The sequence below is a fragment of the Pholis gunnellus genome, assembly GCF_910591455.1.
Source record: "Pholis gunnellus genome assembly, chromosome: 13".
Taxonomy (NCBI): domain Eukaryota; kingdom Metazoa; phylum Chordata; class Actinopteri; order Perciformes; family Pholidae; genus Pholis; species Pholis gunnellus.
In genome coordinates, this window is record NC_136540.1 from 14,516,107 (window position 1) to 14,536,344 (window position 20,238).

The following is a 20,238-nucleotide window of genomic DNA, read 5'->3' on the forward strand; positions in this document are numbered from 1 at the left end:
ACAAAGATCAGCGCCTATGATTAATTATTGGCTTTTACAGTGGATTTTATAGTGCTCTTAGCAGCTTGTATCCCAGCACTGTTAATATACAAGTAATTATCAAATATGGTTTTGAAGAAAACGTCTTTGCTAATAACAAGGTCATGTTTATATGTGTGCACATATTTGAAGTCGGTGTATTTCATTGCAACTACAGCACGATATATGTTTTTGTTCAGTCTCTTTAAGAGCTTGCATGGTTTGAAAAATATTGTGGTTCCAAGGTGATGGTTAACCCTAATCCCACAATAATTCCCTCACCTTTAAGAAGTATTTCACCACTAGAAATATGGTCTTTTCATAAAATGAGGCTCTCTCTACAGTAGAAAGGCACAGATATGTTTGAAAGAAAACCGTCACTCCGAGGCTGCACCCTAAAGCCACCGCTATTGGATAGTTTGAAATACTTTTCTTTGACAAAGTCGGTTTGTTAACATTTTATCCGCAATGCTGTTGACTTGCATTGATCCCGGGTGTAAGGAGTCGGTGATAAAACAACATGGTGCTGGAATGAGTTATTTTTGGTTGCCAGTAAAGGATTCAGAGAGTTGTGTCGCTAAGAGCTGTAAATAATCCTAAATATGGAGAGAACACCGAAAAGTCTGCAAAACCTCAGTTTGTATGCATTTTAAACCGGAGGACTGCAAACACAATATTTTGTGCCAAACTGAGGACGTAAAGGAGAAAAAAAATGACAACGTTTTTAGTAGACGAAACCGAACAACACATGGTACGCAGGACGTGAACCACATACTCTGTGCCAAACCATCCACCCTGAAATCCAACCCAATTTTGGAGCAGGGTGGGTTTTTGGAAAAATGGACAATAATCATGCAATCAATTCAAGAAAAACTCAAACAGTGCTTGTTGGCTGGTTAAACACAGCTACAAGGTAAACGTGTCAAGTGATGAATATGGTTTCATTTTTCATTGCGTGAAAAACAAAGTGGCTTCACCACTAACGTGGAGTTTATTTGTTATTTTAGCTATTTATAGCTACACTTACACAGACTCGCAAGTTGAAAACAATTCCATCCGCATGCTGTCATGGATGGTAACGAGTTTGTGAACATTGTGGAACGTTTAGCAGGCTGATATTTTACTCCGGGGATGGTGGAGACCAAAAGCGAAAAGGAGAGTGAATATTGAACTAATAGATAGACGATAGACGCACAACTTCAAATACATTAACATTTCATTAACATTTTAGCCATAAGAACTTAATAAGCTGAAGGGATATGAGGACTTTTGTATCCCTGAAATTGTTTCAAAGTGTGCAGTTTTAAGTTCACGGATGGATACAACTGAAATAAAAATGAATTCAAAGCATCAAAACAATAGAAGTAGTAGTCCAAGTGTAATTTGAAAATCCCCTTTCCAAAATGTTTTGTAGTGTTTAATGTATATACTTCCTTTTGACATCATTATGCAGACACAGTTTGCAGTAAAGCCCCTCACTGCTACTTTTAAATGGCGTATTTTTAAATGACGTATGTTCATAAGCTGCACGATCAATCATTTTAGCTGCATCTTTCCCAGATGTTATGGTATATCTTAAATGGCTGCCTGTTGTCTGTATTTTTTTATATTTTGACTTGTTTATTGAGCTAAGACTTCAGCTGTGTGCACAAACACAACGTACATAGACTCATGACATAGTTCTTTCAACATTCGGATCCATAAGAGACTTCCTGGCCCCCTGTGAGCCGGGTGTCAGGCCCTCCTCCACACTCACCACCCCTCCTTAGTCATGTTCACTGCCTAACAAACACACCCTCTACATATTATACAAGGGCACACTCGCAGAAAGGCTTCGTGCGTATGCTAAACCAAGCTCTGTATTTATCCGCTGTTGTGCAGAGCCGCAGTGAGCCGACTCCCACAAGCTGGCTGTCAAGGGCAAGGTGTTTTTTCTTTGATGGGGGGGCTCCTTGATCTCCTGTGATCCCTCCCAGGCATCTTCGCCGCAGCTGCACTGCTTCATTATGACATGGCATCCACCAGGCAGCCTCCAAACAACATTGCCCCTTTCAAAATATCACATCTGCCATCTCCGTCTGAATCCACAGTGGTGGATTATATTGGTGAGCGTGAGGTGGAGAGCAAGAGAGGGTAAAGAGACAGAAAGGAAGGAGTGCTTTGAAAACCAGCTGCAGTTACATTCACAGAATAAACCTTACTATTGGTCACCATACTGGTACGCTTCATGTCCACTCAGAGTGGTCGGGATTTCACCCCAGTTGCGTAAAAAGCCTTAAGAGAGTATTTATACACGGTGGTAGTGCTACCTTTACTTTAGTAAAAGATGCGAGTACTTCTTCAACAACTAAAAATAAGGTATGAGAACAGTGGGTCACATCGTTCACCTCACAGTAAGCAGCAGCAGCTAACGTCTTTGACAAGAAAAACTAATGATGCTTTAATATGTATTGTTGTTACCTCTATTTTTAGTAAGCAGAGCATGCACAGATGGTGAAGTTTCCAAGACACAATGACATGTGAAGACTGTTGCTAGAGGTAGTACACACCCAGCTGGAATGTTGCAGCTCTAGCTGCCATATGGTTTTTCTTACCCAATGTAAGACACAATCCTTCAGCAGCTAATGTTATGTCCCTGAGATGACCTATTTGAGTTCATTTGCATGACTTTCGTTATTAATTTCAACACTATAAGCAGGGAGTGCTGTGACACAACACACTTTCCTAATCACCACCAAAGGTTTTTGAAATGCACAAAGACAATATTTAGATTAGTTCCTAAATGTTAATAACCTGATGGCTTCTCAATAGCATTATCAAACATCTGTACCTTGAAATTGAAGCTAATATTCAAAATCCTCCCATAAGTTTGACCAAATCTCCACCACGTCTTCAGCTAACCAACCAGTATCACTCCTCCAACACTTACTTCACATATGCGCAACTGTTGTGGCTTTGTAGCGTGAATAAGGTTGATGCCCAAGCATATAGTAATACCACAGCATTTCTACAGACTGCTAATTTCTATTTACTAAATACACATGCGAAAACCTCTGACCCCACTCGCTGAAGCAAAATATCTTCTTCTTGATAATACATGGTTGCTTGTATAAAAAAAAAGGCGACTAGAAGCACTTGAGCAGTGACACACACACACTGCCCTTGTTCTCCTGTGGAGGAGGGAAAGATCACAGCTTCTGTAGCAGTGGGTGATCTGTCCACAGAAGGCCAGCGTGGATCAGAATGAAAGGCTTTGTGTGAAAACAACTTAATAAGGCAGCTTAGAAGGAAAAAGTGTTTATTATATAACATATTTCTACATGAAGGACACGATAGGACCTACAGAAGCAAAGACTGAATTATTATTATGTTAATGAATAGATTTCATAGCAATTGAGCTAACTGTGATTAATGGCATTGCTTAAAAATATATATGTAAATATTGAAGTTTATATATTTAATATATATTTCCTGATGGGTACAAAGACTGCCCCGTTGAAAATGATTAGTGACCTAGGAGTGATTGAAGTGCCGTGGTGGTTTTGTTACACAATCAGGATGTGCATGTTGAATCAGGAGGAGGCAGCAGTTTTTCACTGCGTATCCTTGACAATCAAATACGGTGTTCTACATCCAAGCCAAGTGAAAAGTACCACACATTGGCCTTAATGTCATGTCATCACTCATACCAATTGCATGTTGCTCCTTCTGGGTCGGCGACCACAATTTCTATCAAGAAGTAACTGTTGGGTCATCTTCACACTTGAAAGGGTTCTGGAATGTTAATGTCAAGTGGAAACGGCAGCAGGGAACCGGAACAAGATGGCTGAGATAGACAAGTCTTTCAACTCACTCTTGGCTTCGAGTGTTTCAAGTAGCTTGTTGTGCATCATGTCTTTAAATATCAGAACACTTTTGTGGGATTTATAGCTGGGTTAAAAGGATAGTTCTGGTGTTTTGAAGTGGGGTGTATAAGTACCTGGGTCGCGTTTCTGGTCACCCGAAAAATGTCCAATATTCACACCCATAGTTGCTCTGGTCTGAATAGAGCAGTGTATTACCTACAGTAGAGGATGTTCAACACGCCTCTAGCTTGGAGAACCAGCCACTATCAATACTCCCCGCCACTTTAGTTAGTTCTGGTTCACGGAATTCACAAAATAACTCAAACAAACTAACCGATCGAGGCAGAAGTAGACTAATTGCTGTGTTCTGAGGGATAGAATTACTTTTACTCTATCGAATCTTGTGCCTTTGGCGAAAGCATAGACAAAGGTTTTAGTTCTCTGCCTGAAATAGCTTTCTCATGGAAAGGTAAACCAGCAATTGTTTTTGTAAACATAGCTAAGGTTAATCTGATATAGATTTTTTTTTTTAGGCGGGCCTTTCTTTTGGGTGGCTAAAACACAATTAACGATTGTGCAACATGTTTTTGCCCATGTGAGGGTTCAGAGTGGAAAGTCTGACATTTAAGTTGGGCATTTTGAATAGCAGGGCATTTCATGTGAACACAAGAGATTTTATACTTGAAGATTGTGCCAAATGTAAAAGCATTGCGTGTAGTCTTTTGAAAAAAGTGTGGTTTAGAACTGCAATCTGAATCTGAAGCGGGACATTTGCTTGCGTTTCAGCAGAATTGTTTCAGGGATTTGGTGCAAGATCACTGTAGTGGGCATTGTGTCTCAAGTACCAGTATTAGTGTGTAAACAATTGAGAAACACTGTGATAGGATGCATCTCAAGGATATAAAACTGAACCAAATGGAGCTGATTTAAATATACACAATACCAACATAATGCTTTAGCAATATTTTAATGAAAGTGTAGAAGAAGGACTGATTAAATAAAAAAGATAACGTGACTGATAAATGTGAGACAGATCTTGTGGGATTCTAAAAACTCGAACAATGCAAATTACTGCAACATAAGAACAGGGAATACTTTGATTACAGTCAGCTGTGCCAAAGAGAGAAAAGCTCCTGAGTCCTAACAACTGCTGAAGCAATGCTAAATGGTCCCATACTTTGGGTTTAGGTGGTGACTACACAGTGATTTGGAAGCCTGGACTTCACCTAGAGTGGGGAGGAGGGTTTTTTGTACGAATGTAATTACCCCTGGCCCACCTCGTCTCACCCATTGTGACACCCAGTGAAAAAACTTTGATGTGCTCCTCTCAAAACCTAGCAGCAGCCACTAATCACAATTGATTGCAGACACTTAGGCGAGGCACACTTATCATCGCCTGCTCTCTCTGGATGGGAGCCACCCTCGGCTGAAGCCGGGGGAAGAAATGATTCAAATGAAAATGCAGAGAATGAAAGAAAGAATGAAGAGGAATCAAGAGAGGCGGGAAGAACAAGCAAGATGAGTATAAAGTCATACAGTCAGCACAGGTGAAATAGGGGCGAAAGAGCCATTAGAGGATGTATTGATCCCAATTCTCTTTATTTTCACCAGAAAACTCATCCACTCTAATTTTATCTTCACTGCTACATTTCAATGATGAGATCATGGCAGCTTGATGGATTTTATTCATGATAACTTCAAAACATGAAATATGTATTTATCTCCATTCAAGGTGACCATGTAGGCCATGCCAGAACTGAGAAAGTAGTAGATTAAATGTTGAACAGGTTCTAATGCAGAACATCATCTAGTTGTATTAGCCAGAGGACGATTCTAGTGATCAGACAACTTTGCCCTTTAATGTAAATGGTCTGGCAATGGAAAATTACCATGTTATATGGTTAATAATCAATAAATGGTAAATTTAGTTTTGACTTTTTAGTAAAAGAATCCTCATCAGAAAATCCTGTTTTACACACGATAGTTACCCATGCTGAGAGGAGACTCGTCAGAAAAACTCAATACTGATGCCATTTGTTATTCGATCAAACACTTAAAAAGCTTCTTTTTATTTTGAAAAATGACCTCCCTTCTTTGTGTCAGTTATGTCTGTGAGATATTATGAATCCCAGCTCCTCCTGTAAACATGTGAAAGTGTCCTTGAGTAAGACACTGAAACAAACTCAAATTGTCAGTGATGAGCTGGCCAGTGCTTTGCACGCCAGCCAGCTCTGCTGCCATCGGAGTGTGTTTGTGTGTGTGTGTGTGTGTGTACTTGCGTGGGTGAACAAGAGGCTTTGGAAAGCACTTTGTCCTTCTCGGGTTGGGAAGTGCTATCTATACGCATCCCATTTAGTATTTAAGTGCTGACTGGTAATATGAGACGGGACGTGATTCCATGACCACAGGGTCTAATGCAAACATTAAAGGATTGGGTTTCATTTTTTCATATGTATCCTAATACAATGATCACATGCCACACGCATGCTGAAAGAGTTATTGGTCGCTGATGTCATTCCTCCTCTCCGTACCGGCAGCAAAGCTATAAGTGCCAACAATGTAAAAGATAAGTTAAAAGTTAAACCAAAGCTAATGTGAAGTTGTATTAGTCTGAGTTCGGCCTGGCAGTCACGTTAAAGTTTGTTGCCACTTTGTTTTGTCCCAGCAACAAACCTACATGCAACTGCCAGAACGAACCCCTCCCATTAAGAAACACACTGTTTGCAGAAACTCAACGCTGGAATTTTGCAGTAAAAAGACTGCAACTTTTGCAGATACCAACCTCATTGGCTCAGACAGTCCAGGCATATCTTTTAAGACACATGGCCCATCCACTCATGCATGCACACGTTCAGTTTACACTGCACTAATGTAACACTATTCACTACTCTGGCATTCAATGTTTACTCAACTCAAAATATCTTTTTTTTATAGTTTCCTCTATTTCTTCCAGAGAGTGAGACATACACAGCATTACAAACAAAACATGCATAGAGGGCTAACAGAATACAGAACAACAGGGTTCATTAAAGCTGCCATACTGTTTATCTGCAGTAATCTGCATGGCAAGTGACACTGCACTCGATAACTTGAATAAGAAGAGGAGAAATTAACTTTCACATTGTCACCTACCTCACAAAGTCTCCTTCTACTGTCCGGTCTTATCGCTGCTTTTAAATTAGCTTCATCACCATCAGCTGTAAAAAGTGACAGATCAGATCATTTGCAGCCTTTCAGATTTTCAACGGACTCTTCCAAAGACCTGACTATCATTTACCTTTGTCAGACATCTGTGATGTCCTTCTCGCGCTATCAGATATGATAGAACAAGAGAAGAAGAAGAACGGGGCAAAAAGGAGCATGAAGCTAAAGGTCACCCTCTATTTCTGTCCAAAGTACGCAGAGAGGATATATATTCTAGTGTGCTCTGACGTAGCAATAAAAGAACTGTCGGCTGTGTTGTTCACCTTCTGTTTGCCGGGACATTTCTGAAGAATACCACTGTGTTCAACCCTGCTGTGTGAACCAAACTGTTCTCCGTCGTCTGTCCTTGTATCTCTTTGAGCCTACAGTATTGTTGCCCCAAGCCCTAAGCATGTGGAACCGTGTCCTTGCCACAGTGTCTCAGTGTTTCTTGTCAATGTGTATTAGGAGGCATTTATTCATTCAGCTCATGCTTATACCACAATGCCTTATTTAGAAGTGATACATAAGAGGATTATGAGATCCCTGAGAAATGTTTTTTTGCGAAATGGATTATCTCTGATTGGCATGGATTTTGTCGAGTTGATGGAAGGAAGGCCATTGGCAAAGGAACAAGCTATTTGATCTTTGTGCTGTTCAGAATCCAGATCGAGGACTGTTATTTGTAACACCGCAGGATATTTTAAAATTGGTGTTATTGTCTTATGAAATATTTGGGCTTCAGAGCTCCGAATCACCACCAACATCTCTGATTTGGTAAACAACTCAGCTGTTGTGACTGACAGCTGTTCCCACTGGTTGATTCCCACATTTTTCAGACCAATTTCCAACTGCAGACTGTTACTCCTCGTCATTGCATTTAAGGGTTTGTCCGACTCTGGCAGGGCCAGCGTTGTCACCTTGTCTCTTGGAACTCATCCGACTCATTGATATAAACAATCGACCAATCGGTGCTTTGTAGCCTGAAGTGAGGAAAGGAACATCATCGTGATTTTTGAGTTTAGTACGATAGCGGCTGGAGAGATATTTACAAACCAAGTCATTTTCCTTCAAAGCAAGACCAGGCAGATGTAAGTTGATTACATTACATTACAGTCATTTAGCAGACGCTTTTATCCAAAGCGACTTACAGTAAGTGTATTCAAGAGAACTACTAGTCACCAGAAGTCATAAGTACATCTCCTTTTTTAAACAAGCATCCAAGAGCATAAACCAGAGCAAAAGTACAGTGCAGAAACAAACAAATACAATAAGTGCAACAAACTAGTATGAGTACAATAAGTGCTAAGTGGAAGGCTCAGGGTAGTACTTCTTGAAGAGGTGAGTTTTCAGCCTGATGAAAGATGGGCAGCGACTCCGCTGTCCTGACGTCAGTGGGGAGTTCATTCCACCACTGTGGGGCCAGGACAGAGAAAAGCCGTGACCGGGTCGACCGGCCGCAGGGACCTCTGAGCGACGGGGCAACCAATCGCCCCGAGGCAGCCGAGAGAAGTGGTCGGGCGTGGGTGTAGGGCTGGTCGATCACATCATCTGTAGGACAGCGTATCTAGCTGATGTATTTGAGACAGAAAAACATCTTTATCAAAGTTACTGAGCCAAACAAACAAAGCATCTCTACTCTAGTTGAACGTACAGGCAAAAGGTTAGTGGCTAACAGCAGCCTTAATGGAAGAGTTGTGGTTTTCAAAGTACTTCCTTGGTTGAATGTTAGTTGCTTTCCATCTCTTTTTTTAAAGTTGTGCTGGCTCGCGTGGCTGGCTTTCCATGTGGACCCAGCAGACCTCAGCTCACTCAACATCTTGTGGAATATTTGTAAAGAAAAAAGGTGAAACGCAGTGGAACATAACAGGAAATGTCAACTCTAAAGGAGAGATGAAATTATTCAATTCTTCTAAATCCGGATCAAATCTTTTTGATAACTGTTGTTAAGTGTCCAACTTATTAATATCTGGCCTGCTTGCTCATTATTCTAAACATAAATATTAGTTTTCCATCTATGTTGGTGACAACATTTTGTATGTCCTCTTCCTGCAAACCAGGTTGTCTCATGGTTATATTGTGCTTTTGGTGACATATTTGGGTGTCTGGAGTGCCTACCAATGCACGTACCGTGAAATAAGACAACTCAGTCATTTTTTTTTTGTGGGCTTCCTAGGTCGGAAAACATGGGATTCAAAACAACATTCAGATTTGCCATTCAGACTGGGCTTTCTGGGGAAGGGGGGCTTAAAGAGGCCGACACTAAAACGGTGAATACAGGTATATTCAGACAGACAGTTTGAGAAAAATGTGTTTGTGAACATTAAACGATACATCTAGAAGAAACCTAAAATACAAGCATGTACCTGAAAATGACAGTTATGGGCCCCCTTAAAGCTTGTTCTAGACAATATGATGTCCTACAAAGCTCTTATTAGTCACGTTGCTTAAAATCTAAGGATTCAACTTGGATCCTTATACTGTTTCTCAGTTCATAACAGAGCTACCAATATTGAGATGCTTACACTGCTGCCAGTAACCTTTACCACAATGCCCTCGATTCATCCATTGTATATCTCCATATATCTTCATCATACCAGTAGCAAAAACGTATGAGTAGTTTTCCCTCCGGAGCAGCTCTGCCTCTATAAAACAGGTAGTACGCTTTCTTCAGTGCATCTGTATACTGCAGCATCAGTATGTTTTAATCTGGCAGTATTTAATTCAATTAAATCATTAGGATTATAGTCTGACCCCTAATTTTAATGAGGGCTAACCAGGCTTTTGAATGAGCTACACTAATTAGGGGCGTATTATTCATGTGCCACAATAAGGGCTTCATTGTGCTTGGATAAAAGAATCTAATAGCTTCACTAATGGAAACCAACCATTTAAGTTTTTTTTTTAGCGAATGTGAAGAACGACGTGTGTAGGGAAAGAATAAGCATTTGCATGAAAAATAACCTCCTTGTATGCTGCGTTGTCAGATGGCTTGGTTCAAGTTTTTTTTCTTGTGTCTTTGTACTGTGAAGTATTGTCAGCAGGCCTTTCTGGCAGGATAATCACAGGCAGAGAGAAGTGGGAAGGTGGCAGCAGCACATTATGTCATGTGCAAAGCAGCCAACAGCATGACCAAGTCTTTTTTTTCTTCTATTAGGCCAAACAGAGCATACATTTATGTTGAGATTCAATGCTTTACATTTTGGATGCAGATTTTCCCCATTCCCAGAGCTGTAATACAATTTAAGTGAGTGATCAGCAGTTCTGAAATAAGGATACTTGACCTTATAAGTCATTTCACTCCGTGTTTAGGACATGGTATACATAAGGATTGCACGACTAGTGAGCTACTTCTCATTTACAATGCCCGTACCAACAAGGGCCTTTAAAGCAACAAATTACAGATTTCAACGAGAAAGGTTCACTCAATAGAGCGCAGATCTCAGCCAGGTGTGTCTGCAACTACCACAGCTATATTGTCGGTTGAATGAATACAACCCATAATTTTCCAACCCCTCCATCTAGACCGCAAGTGTATCAGACGTGTATCAAACGGATACGCTCTCACTTTGCAGATGTCTGCGCTGGCACGCGTCTCAAGAGTGTAACCGTGACTTGAAGTGTTTATTTTGGCTTGAAGTCTATTTTTTTTCAACAATACACATGTAAATGCGAGGTTGTTAAAGAGGCACGGAAATAACTGTGTCTGCAGAGCAACAGATATACAGTCTATGGTTTTGCTCACACACACCCGTGCAGTAGTATTCCTTGTGGACGATCCAAAGGCCTGTAATGGTCGCATCATGTCGCAGAGAGCCTGAGGAGCCTCGCCATTGGTAATACTTGCATTGTTTATTGTAATAAAGCATTATGGATTTTTGAGTGCTTTATACCTATAATTCTAGTGCTATGAGCTGATTATCACACCTTATAAGTATGTGTATAATGCATTATATACAAGGGCATTGTAAAAAGTATTTTTTTTTCCTTAATGTGGTGACAAAAGAAAGTTTCATCTCCAGTCAGCACTTAATATGTGCCTGATGTTGTTGTTTAATGATGCACAAAATCAATTGCGGTGATTAGTTTTCTTATTTCTCCCTCCCTCCTTTTTCAATCACTCTCCCCGTGTCAATCTCCTGACGTTGAAGGCAAATACACTCTGGCAATACAGCAGCATCACCGTCCTTCTGTGAAATCATCTGTGAAATCATAATGTAGACCGGCATTAAAAAAATAAATAAATAAAAATCTATTTATGTCTGTTTTGAGGTCTTGTGTGTCAGAAGTTTCCATGTTTAATGCTTTATGCTTTAAGAAATAAAAAAAAAACAGAACCAGAGTACACAGATCTATACAAGGAGAGTGCAGGGTGTAAAGAGCCTGGAGTTGCTGTCAATCAGACCAGAATTTATCAGCACATGAAAGGGGGATGGAGACGGGTAGGCTTTCATCTTACCACATGTTGTCATTCTACATTACAGCTGATAGACTGCGCTTGGGTAGATGAGCAAACAAGGTAAGGCAAGATGAAAGTGGCTGCAGATGAGCAAGAGATAGGATTTGTGGATTTGTCCTCAATTGCACTGGAGGCCAACTAAATGTCAGCCTCTGTTTACACTAATCATGTTGTTAGCATGTTCTGTATGACTGCACATGCCAAACAGAATTAAACAGGACGGAGTTATTCAAGTGTAAATTGTGTCTTTCTTTCTGTGATTTTCTTTCATTGCTTTCTCTGGAAAGTTCTTCGAAGCAGACTTGAAGCTAAAATGACTTGTGGCATCTTTGTGCACATGCAAACTATTAAATATGCATTTTTACACAAACACGCCTTCTCAGAGAGAGGAAGAGGAAAACAGAAAACAACCTCTTGTCATTGTTGACTCCATGATACAACTCTCATATTTCTTTCAACGTCATGAAAAACGTTAACTCCCTCTCGCAGCATATGTGTTGACTGGAAATCATATATGCAGAACAGATACGTCACTTGCTACTCATTACTCAGGGGAAAAATGGAGACGACCCACCCCTCAAAGAACAGATCACAACAGGCGGATTGAAGGAAAGTGTAATGAAATGGCAATTCAGTCTGATTGCCAAGCTGTAGTGGATGACAGAAGAAACGGTAACAGTGAGGTATTCTGACCTCAATCCACTGAGCAAAAAAGCAAACAAACAGAAAACAAAAAGCTAGAAGTGGAGATGGCACAGCATCTCAGGAAAGATGTCGGCTATGATGGGGTCTTCTTCCGGTCGTAGACCTCAAACAGTCAATCACTGCAAAGGATTTGACAGCAAATATTGATATATGATGAGGTTTGGTTTGTCCATTTATGTTTGGCTCACTAAAATCGAGAGATCGCACATAAAAAGGGCTCCAAATCCTACACAGTTCATCTGATTCTATAGAAAATGTGTCCAAATACTTCAACGGTATGAATAACAAGTAAAGAGTAAAGTTTACTGTTGTATATTCTTTTATTGCAGCATTTGACTTGTGGTATTTACTGGTATTTTACCGTGCATATGTGTATGTGTATATACAGTATGCCATATGAATTGACAAAAGTATACCCTGTGTTTTTCTCCTGCAGCACTGAAAGACGCTCGCTTTCAGCTGGTGAACTTCTCCGACAACGAGCTGCGGGTGTCGCTGTCTAATGTCTCGCTGTCAGACGAGGGTCGATATGTTTGCCAGCTCTACACAGACCCCCCGCAGGAAGCCTACGCTGACATCACCGTCCTAAGTACAACCACAAAACACACACGCACATAAAGATATACACAAACACGCAATGTTGTTAGTAGCAGCGAGGCAAAAGCCTTTTTAATTAGCATTTAGACTGCGGAAGACAGCATACATTCACATCCTGAGCATCATGGTTGACAGCTTACTAGGAAAACTGCAAGAGGCTTTGACAGCAGTTTGGATCAGGAAAAGCATGTATCTCATAACGTGGCTGCTTATTAAGTCTTGTCACAATGTTGTAGTGTTTTAGCTAGCTAATATACAGTTAACGGGTTGCAAGAATGTGAGACCGTATTTCACAAGTGAACTGTAATAATGAAACAATTCTACTGAAAGGACACACACACACTCCTGTGGAATGAACTGTAATTGTGTGCATAGTTTCACTGTAATGTAGTGTGAATGTTTTATGTAATATGCATGCAAATATTGTGTATTTGAATATATATGTATTTTTTGGATTCACTACTGAGCAGAAGTGATATCTGAAATCCATATCAAGATATGAATGTGAATACAACACTTAATGTGTCAGACATATTTATAATGCGTTATATTTTTAATTATAGTTATACACACTCATAAATATCAATAATGCTTTATAACAATAAGCATAACACATTATATAGCATTTTAAAATGACTTATAATAATTGCTGATGGCGAGTATACACAACGAGGCCGTTAAGGCGGACTAGTTGGCGTGATGGCGTTTTGTGTTCTCATTTAGCCACTTGTTAGGAACCGTCTTTTATAAGCTTAAACAATTCTGTAGTGTGGTATCTACGAAGGTATTTTATGCCGTAGAACGAAACGTTAAAATATCTTAAGCTGGTTTTAACCACGTACCTTATTTCAGGAATCTAAAATCAGGCAACAGCAAAAACCCATTAAAAAAAACATAGACTTCAAGACAAGGAAACCAGAAGTGCAGAAATGTTAACTCATTTCTGTGTTTTAGGATACATTCCTGTTGCACTCTAGCTGGGTATCAATCAGTAGAGGGCAGTTGCTTCGCATATTTATACCACAAAATGCAGAATTCAAATACTTTGGACATCTCTACATACCCATATACATTGTTTTCAGCTAAAAAAGTGGTCTGGGCTTTTAATTACTCTTTAAAAAAAAAGAAGTCGTCTCTCTCTGTCAGCTCTGTTGTCTTCTCAACATGTAGTGCCCCAATGTTTACAGAGATTTATTTGTGTGTCCTGTCGTAGTTCCTCCAGGTAACCCCATCATCGAGGCCCGGGATGAGGTCCTGAGCGAGGGCAACGAGACAGAGATGACCTGCACTGCCATGAGCAGTAAGCCTGCTGCCACCATCAAATGGATGAAGGGAGATAAAGAGCTTCCAGGTAGGTCGACTCCGCACATAAAGAGACGCTCACGATCATCTATCATGACATTTCCTGTGTTAACACAATAAAGCTGGTATGTAATACTGCAGATAAAGATTTAAAAAACAAAAATATTTACTCATCTCTCTACTTTTTTGATTGCTTATCTGAGCAAAGAATACTTCTGTGTTAAAGAACACACTGTGTTCCATGAACCAGAGAAAAAGGGCTGAATGATGTCACCTCTAAAAAGAAAGAAAACTCCTGCTTCCACTGTTACCCTGGCTTTAGAAAAAACATGGTACCATAGATAAATTCCACATAAAAGCAAAGACAGGAAGAAGACCATGAACTGTAGGTTTTCAAGTGCAATTGCAATTCAATGCAATTTTCTCTTAAGAAGTCACAATAACCCTGAAATGTGAATGAACCTGAATCTTCACCTATTACCTCAACCACTGTGAGCATAATAATCAGCTGCTTTTTTAAGGTGAAGTCAGTCCACAAACACTAAAAGAGGACGTTTTACATCTTTGACATCAAAGCAGACACCCCTTCTGGAATTCTGAAAAGTCTTAAAGACCACAACCAGTGAGTTTCTAAAAGTCTCAAATAAGCTTTTCTTGAGTAAACTAGACTTAATCTCCCTCAGAAGGCTAAACTATTAGAGATATGGAGAGAAAATGTTGCAAATAGTTTCCCCTTCTGCTAATCGCTGCTGTGAACTACCTGTAGCTGTGAGCCTTTGGCTACTGTTAGCAAAATGCTGAAATATTAGCAACATCTCCGTCTGTGAAACACTGAAACACACCAATATTACAAGACTGTCTTTTTGCTTTTTGGGTTGCTTTGCTGTGTCGGCAGTTGTTGCCAATGCTGGAATAATCACTTTTTCTGCAGGATATTCCGCCATTAAATTAGGCTTTTATGGTCTGAAACGTCGTTTATACAACAGCCAACAGGGACACCTTTTGTCTGAAATTACCTGTGTTTCCGTCACAGGGTAGATTCCAAGAGGAGTCTAGTTTTCTCTCTGACCACTTGAATTACAACATACTGAAAGGTTATTTTGGATACTTTGCCAAATGAAAATATACTGCCTTCCCAGTTTTTGTGATGGAAGAAATCTGATCATGACTTAAACCAACATGGACTTTGAATCTCACGACTAAACTTAAAAATAGCTGGCAATATTAAAACCATTGTTGAGACCAGGTTGACTGCTCCGTTTGCTGATCGAGTAATGGCTAAACCAAAAGGACAAAATGTCTTGAGGGGCAGTATGTCACAGCAGGTTGCAAGCTCAGAGAGCCAAACCATTTCAGAAATCAAGAAGTGGTCGAGATAGATCCCAAAGTCGATGCCAAATAGTGTGTTGTTACACACCAGTCAAGCACAGGCCCCACCGGTGGGCATCGGGGGACACTGGAGCTCGATGCCCTTTCTGAGCATTTCCTTAATAGAGCAGTCTGCAATCCGTTGTGTTGTTCCGCGGAGGGCAGACCATGGAAATAGATGAAACCGCTATAGGTGAAAGCAATTTTGGTATGCACAAAATGACACACCTGCTGCTTATCATTTCATACACGGTTTGTTGCACAAACCACCAGGAAAAAAAACATTGTTTTAGGCTTAAAAGGTCATCATGAGTTATTGTATGGGCTGTGTTTGCCATGGAATAAACTAAATCTGTGAAAACAATCTTTTATTTAACTACTTTGCCACTGGTGATCCTATTGAATCCAGAATGCACCTGCACACACGTTTCTGTAGGTTTGCACATTCTACTTTTAAGTGTTGCAAAATTCTTTTTTAACAACTTTTGCATGCACGTGTGCATTTTTTAAGCCCTTGTGCCATGTGTATAAATGAACCATTTTTAGGGACAGTTTCTTTCCTCCCTTGCTGGCGTCCCATATTTACTGCTTGCATCAATGCTGTTGCTTTTTCAAATGGAGCTCTGCTGTGACTTTGAATAGTTTCCATTAAGGCAATGTGGATGTGCAGTGGTGGCCAGAGTCTGTTGGCACCGCGACAACTTTCATGACTTCATCAAAGGTAGCTGAGCTTTAGAAGTCAGAGCGGGGCTCAGGGGTGAACAGGCCTCCTGCCAGGCAGCTCCACCTTAGAGCCCAGACAGCAAGCTTTGTAAAGACTTTGAAACAAAAGGTCCTAATCTGAAGTTGTGTAGAAGGCCCTGAGCAGCTTCACCTTTACACTGCAGCACATTACACCCTCAGTGGTCTGCTCAAATCCGAGAATGCTCCAATGTGCCAAGGTCAGGGATAGTCTTAAAACCAGCTTTTAACACCACAAAAAATGACTGTTGACATTCAGTCAAATCCTCTTACATTGCTACGTTTCTGCTGACCACTAAACACTTAGGTATTGGCAATACCTAAGTATTGAATAGCCAAAGGTAGTGCTCCTGTGGTCACTGTTCAGTGAAGCTCCTAAATATAGTATCTTAATTGTGCAAATGCTCTTGTGTCCGATTATAGAAACGGACTCATTTTAGACTTAAAACATGAAGATGAATATTCTTGAATTTGACTGTCAGTTTCAGATTCAGTAATCTTGTATTTCAATATTTAGTACACCAGGATTTACAATCCTGTCACAGGATGGTCACAGTGATAATTTCCCTTACTTTTTGTTTAAAAAAAAAACGGAAAACATTTTTACTTGACATTAAGTTAAATGAATAAATGACCAACAGAAATCATACCAACTTAATTAATCTAATCCGTTATGATGATTACTTATTGATGAAGAAATCTGCTGCAGAAAGCTGACAGTAACACTGTAAACATGGTGCTTGGATGCAGGCTAAGTGGAAGCGGTGACCACTGAAATACCAATCCATTATTCAAGGTTGCACAGCATCTCTGTTTAATGGGATCTCGCCACAGTGCCTCCATACCGAACACTCTCCATCCAGCATGTTCTTGTTTTTCGGTGTGCGATGACTTTACTTGCTTTGAGTAATATTTCCCTCCTTCACTGAGTATTCGCCGGCTCTTTGACTGAGCTTTCAAACAATGGTCATTTGCTTGTTATGAAAAATGATTTGTATAACGCTGAATGCCACTCGACCCCACGCGTATGCTGTTTTCCCACACTTGTTGGGAATGGAATCACATTTACAGAATAGGCTCAGCACTCTTTGAAGTTCTACAATTGACAGATGCAATTTTTTTCTTTTTTTTACCATAACACTACACTCAGTGGTACTTAAAGGCTCACCTGTTACAAGACTGCATTTGGAGCATGCCATTTGCTTTTATCCATTTCCGCCGCAGGTGAAAAGGTGGTAATAGCTGAAGCAGCCTAACACAATAACGGGCACATTTATAAAATCCGTCAGTCTTTTGTAAGCAAAACTTCCCTGATATTCCAGCCGTTTTAATACTAGCTCTTTATATGTCAAATAACTCCACGGTGTGTTTACACTGCAGCCACGTTGTGCAAAAGAATCTTGGTGTTCCTCTGCTGAAAATGAAAGACTGAAAGAAAAGGAATGGCTGATGGTGCCAGAGTTCTGACACCTGGACAGAATGACTTAAACTATCTTTGGCTGTGGCTTATTGCCTGGAAGACTTATTTCTAATTAAACCTCCCCAGAGTGTAACTTAATTACCTGGAGAGATAATCAGGCTCGCTTACTGTAAATATCATTTAAAGGTTGCAATCGTCATGCTTGCCAATGTAAATCCAACCATCTCTCCTCATATGCACAGGCCCATAATCTCACTATTATCACCTTTTCTTTTCTTTCACATTTTGTTGGATTCATTAACACATTGGAAGTCATGCAAAGAGTGAGTCATAGCAGCGTAGGATGTCGCTATGGAGGTCATTCTCTTCTTTTTAAGACGGAAGGAAGAAAAAAGAAGAGCCAGTGTAGGTAGAGCAAATCATTGACTGACAGGAACCAGAACAGCCACTGGCCTCAAGTCCTATGGGACAACCACAGTGTGATTTCAATTACCCAGCAGGAAGACTCTACAAGTGGATGACAGAATATTTTGGGCAAAGAGAAGCGTAGAGAAGCGTAGAGACTTATTTGTTTAACTAGACACAACTCCCTTACTGCGCCACAAGAATGTGGTTCAATAATAACCGTCAAAGAAGTGAGAGGAGGGCCACCTGAGATTGTATGTTAAGGTCGACAGAACACTTAAAGTGTCACTTGACCTTCCACTGCCTTTCGGTGACGTTCATCTCTACTGGCCTCGCTCCGAAGTTAGTCTCTTAGTCCTTGACACAGATTGAGGAGAGCTTTCACTAATTCATTATTAATACTCACTAAGGGCTTTTCTGCTTGTGTTCTACTGAAGTCACATAATTCTATCAACTCCTTAAATAGTTTTACAGAATTCAAGATAAAAAACAAAAGGCACCAGAATGATTTCTGAGCGGTGTATTAAGTGTATAAATCCATTGTTATTTTTCTTTTTCTGGTCAGTGCTGGCCTTTGAAGGAACTCTGTCCAAAACAGAGGAAGTCTATCAGCTGCTCTGTCAGAGTATTGATGCTTGAAAATTGGACTTAGAACTATTCATTTTCACTTTGTTGTTACTAGGCTGTAGATAATGCCCTAAAAGCTTACAGCCAACATTTACTATAAATAAGTTATTGCCCCCTTAAAATAACATTCTATAAATTAAAAGAGCTGATTCAGAAAAAAATGTAAACAATGTTTCATTAATTATATTTTTTCACAAATAAAAAAAAGAATATCACAAACATTGCACTTATTATTTTACAAAAAGGACATGAACGTTGAATTGATCAATCTGATCCCCCCCCCCCCCCCCCCCCCAGTGCAGGGCTGTGCGGTGGCTCGTCCAGGTGCGCTCCACATTGCTTTTATGTTCATACGGCTTATGAGGCGCGGCGCAAAAATGCTGGCCGTTTGATGAATCGCAAAGATAAGCTGATATGGAGAGTGCAGAAACAAGTACCGACAGCTTGTGAGAAGTGCTGATGCGCAAGAAAAAAGTCGAGGAGTAAACTGATGAAGTGCCGGCCCGAATCTAGAAAAAAGAGCCACGGTGTGTAGACAGTTACGAGACAAGCGTTGATGATAAATGCATCTCTATAATGACGCTACTGTGACGCTACTGTGTATTAGCCTAGCAGGTAAATTGTCTCACCAACAGTCACTATGTTGCCAAGTCAGCGTTCCCTTTCTTTTGAGGATTCATGGATATGCCGCTTTGCACATTTCTGTGCCTAAAACTGCAAAGAGAATTAGCTGTACATCAGGGCTAAAGGGCAATTCACACTGATCCTATCACGTTCTGTAGTGTCATGTGATTTGACCTGTATTATTTGATTCCCGTTAGTAGCACAAACTGGATGAGCTAACACAGAAAAAAAGTAGTCAAGGAGCATTAGCTGGGATGTGCCAGCCCAGGGAGACAATGTGATCGAATTGCTTTTGTGGAGTGTTGCCACCATGTTGACTCTGGGGCCCATCCTAAAGCAGCAATGTGCATAAGCCTCGTATGATGCCTCCAGTGAGTGGGCTTCAGTAGAAAACAATTGGCAAATCTGTATCGATGCATCCAGTGTGTTTCCCTCAAGAGCGACATTGTTTCTATTTGAACACATTAATATTTGATGCAGACACATTTGGAGTTCTCTCAAATGTCCCTCTTACTAAATCACTCCTCTGCCTCGAGGAATGGGCAACTTCTTGTGGTGTCCAGCGTGCAGCAGGGTTCGCTTGTGTTATCTCTACCTAGCACACATGGATAGTGAGCTAGAGGCTGCTCTGTGGTCATGTGAAGATACCTCAATCCAGGCCAAGAGAAAACGAGAACCAGACAAATTCACCTCACAAACTGTAGTTCCGATTTGTGACCCCTTCATAGTTTCAGGATAGCACTGAGCAGTGTAATGTGTTATATATTATCACTGGGTGATATGCAACCTGTGCAAATGGGGCCACAAGTTTGAAATGTAAAAGTTTAATGGAAAAGCGTTGACTGAGAGGAGGGGCCAGAATTAAGACTTAGGCTCATGATTATCTCAACCACATTACCATTTATGATACCATTTATTATAGCTATTATACTTTACATGTCTTC

General features: G+C 40.4%; 1 protein-coding gene across 1 annotated transcript in view; it reads left to right on the top strand.

Moving 5' to 3' along the window:
* cadm1a (cell adhesion molecule 1a) overlaps window positions 1-20,238 on the top strand; it is a gene marked incomplete at its 3' end in the record, with an annotated part of 349,787 nt that overhangs the window by 268,986 nt on the left and 60,563 nt on the right. Inside the window, exons 4-5 of the mRNA XM_079172305.1 lie at window positions 12,647-12,799; window positions 14,021-14,158. Of these exons, the coding sequence (XP_079028431.1) occupies window positions 12,647-12,799; window positions 14,021-14,158 (291 nt within the window). The remainder of the gene's footprint in view (window positions 1-12,646; window positions 12,800-14,020; window positions 14,159-20,238) is intronic.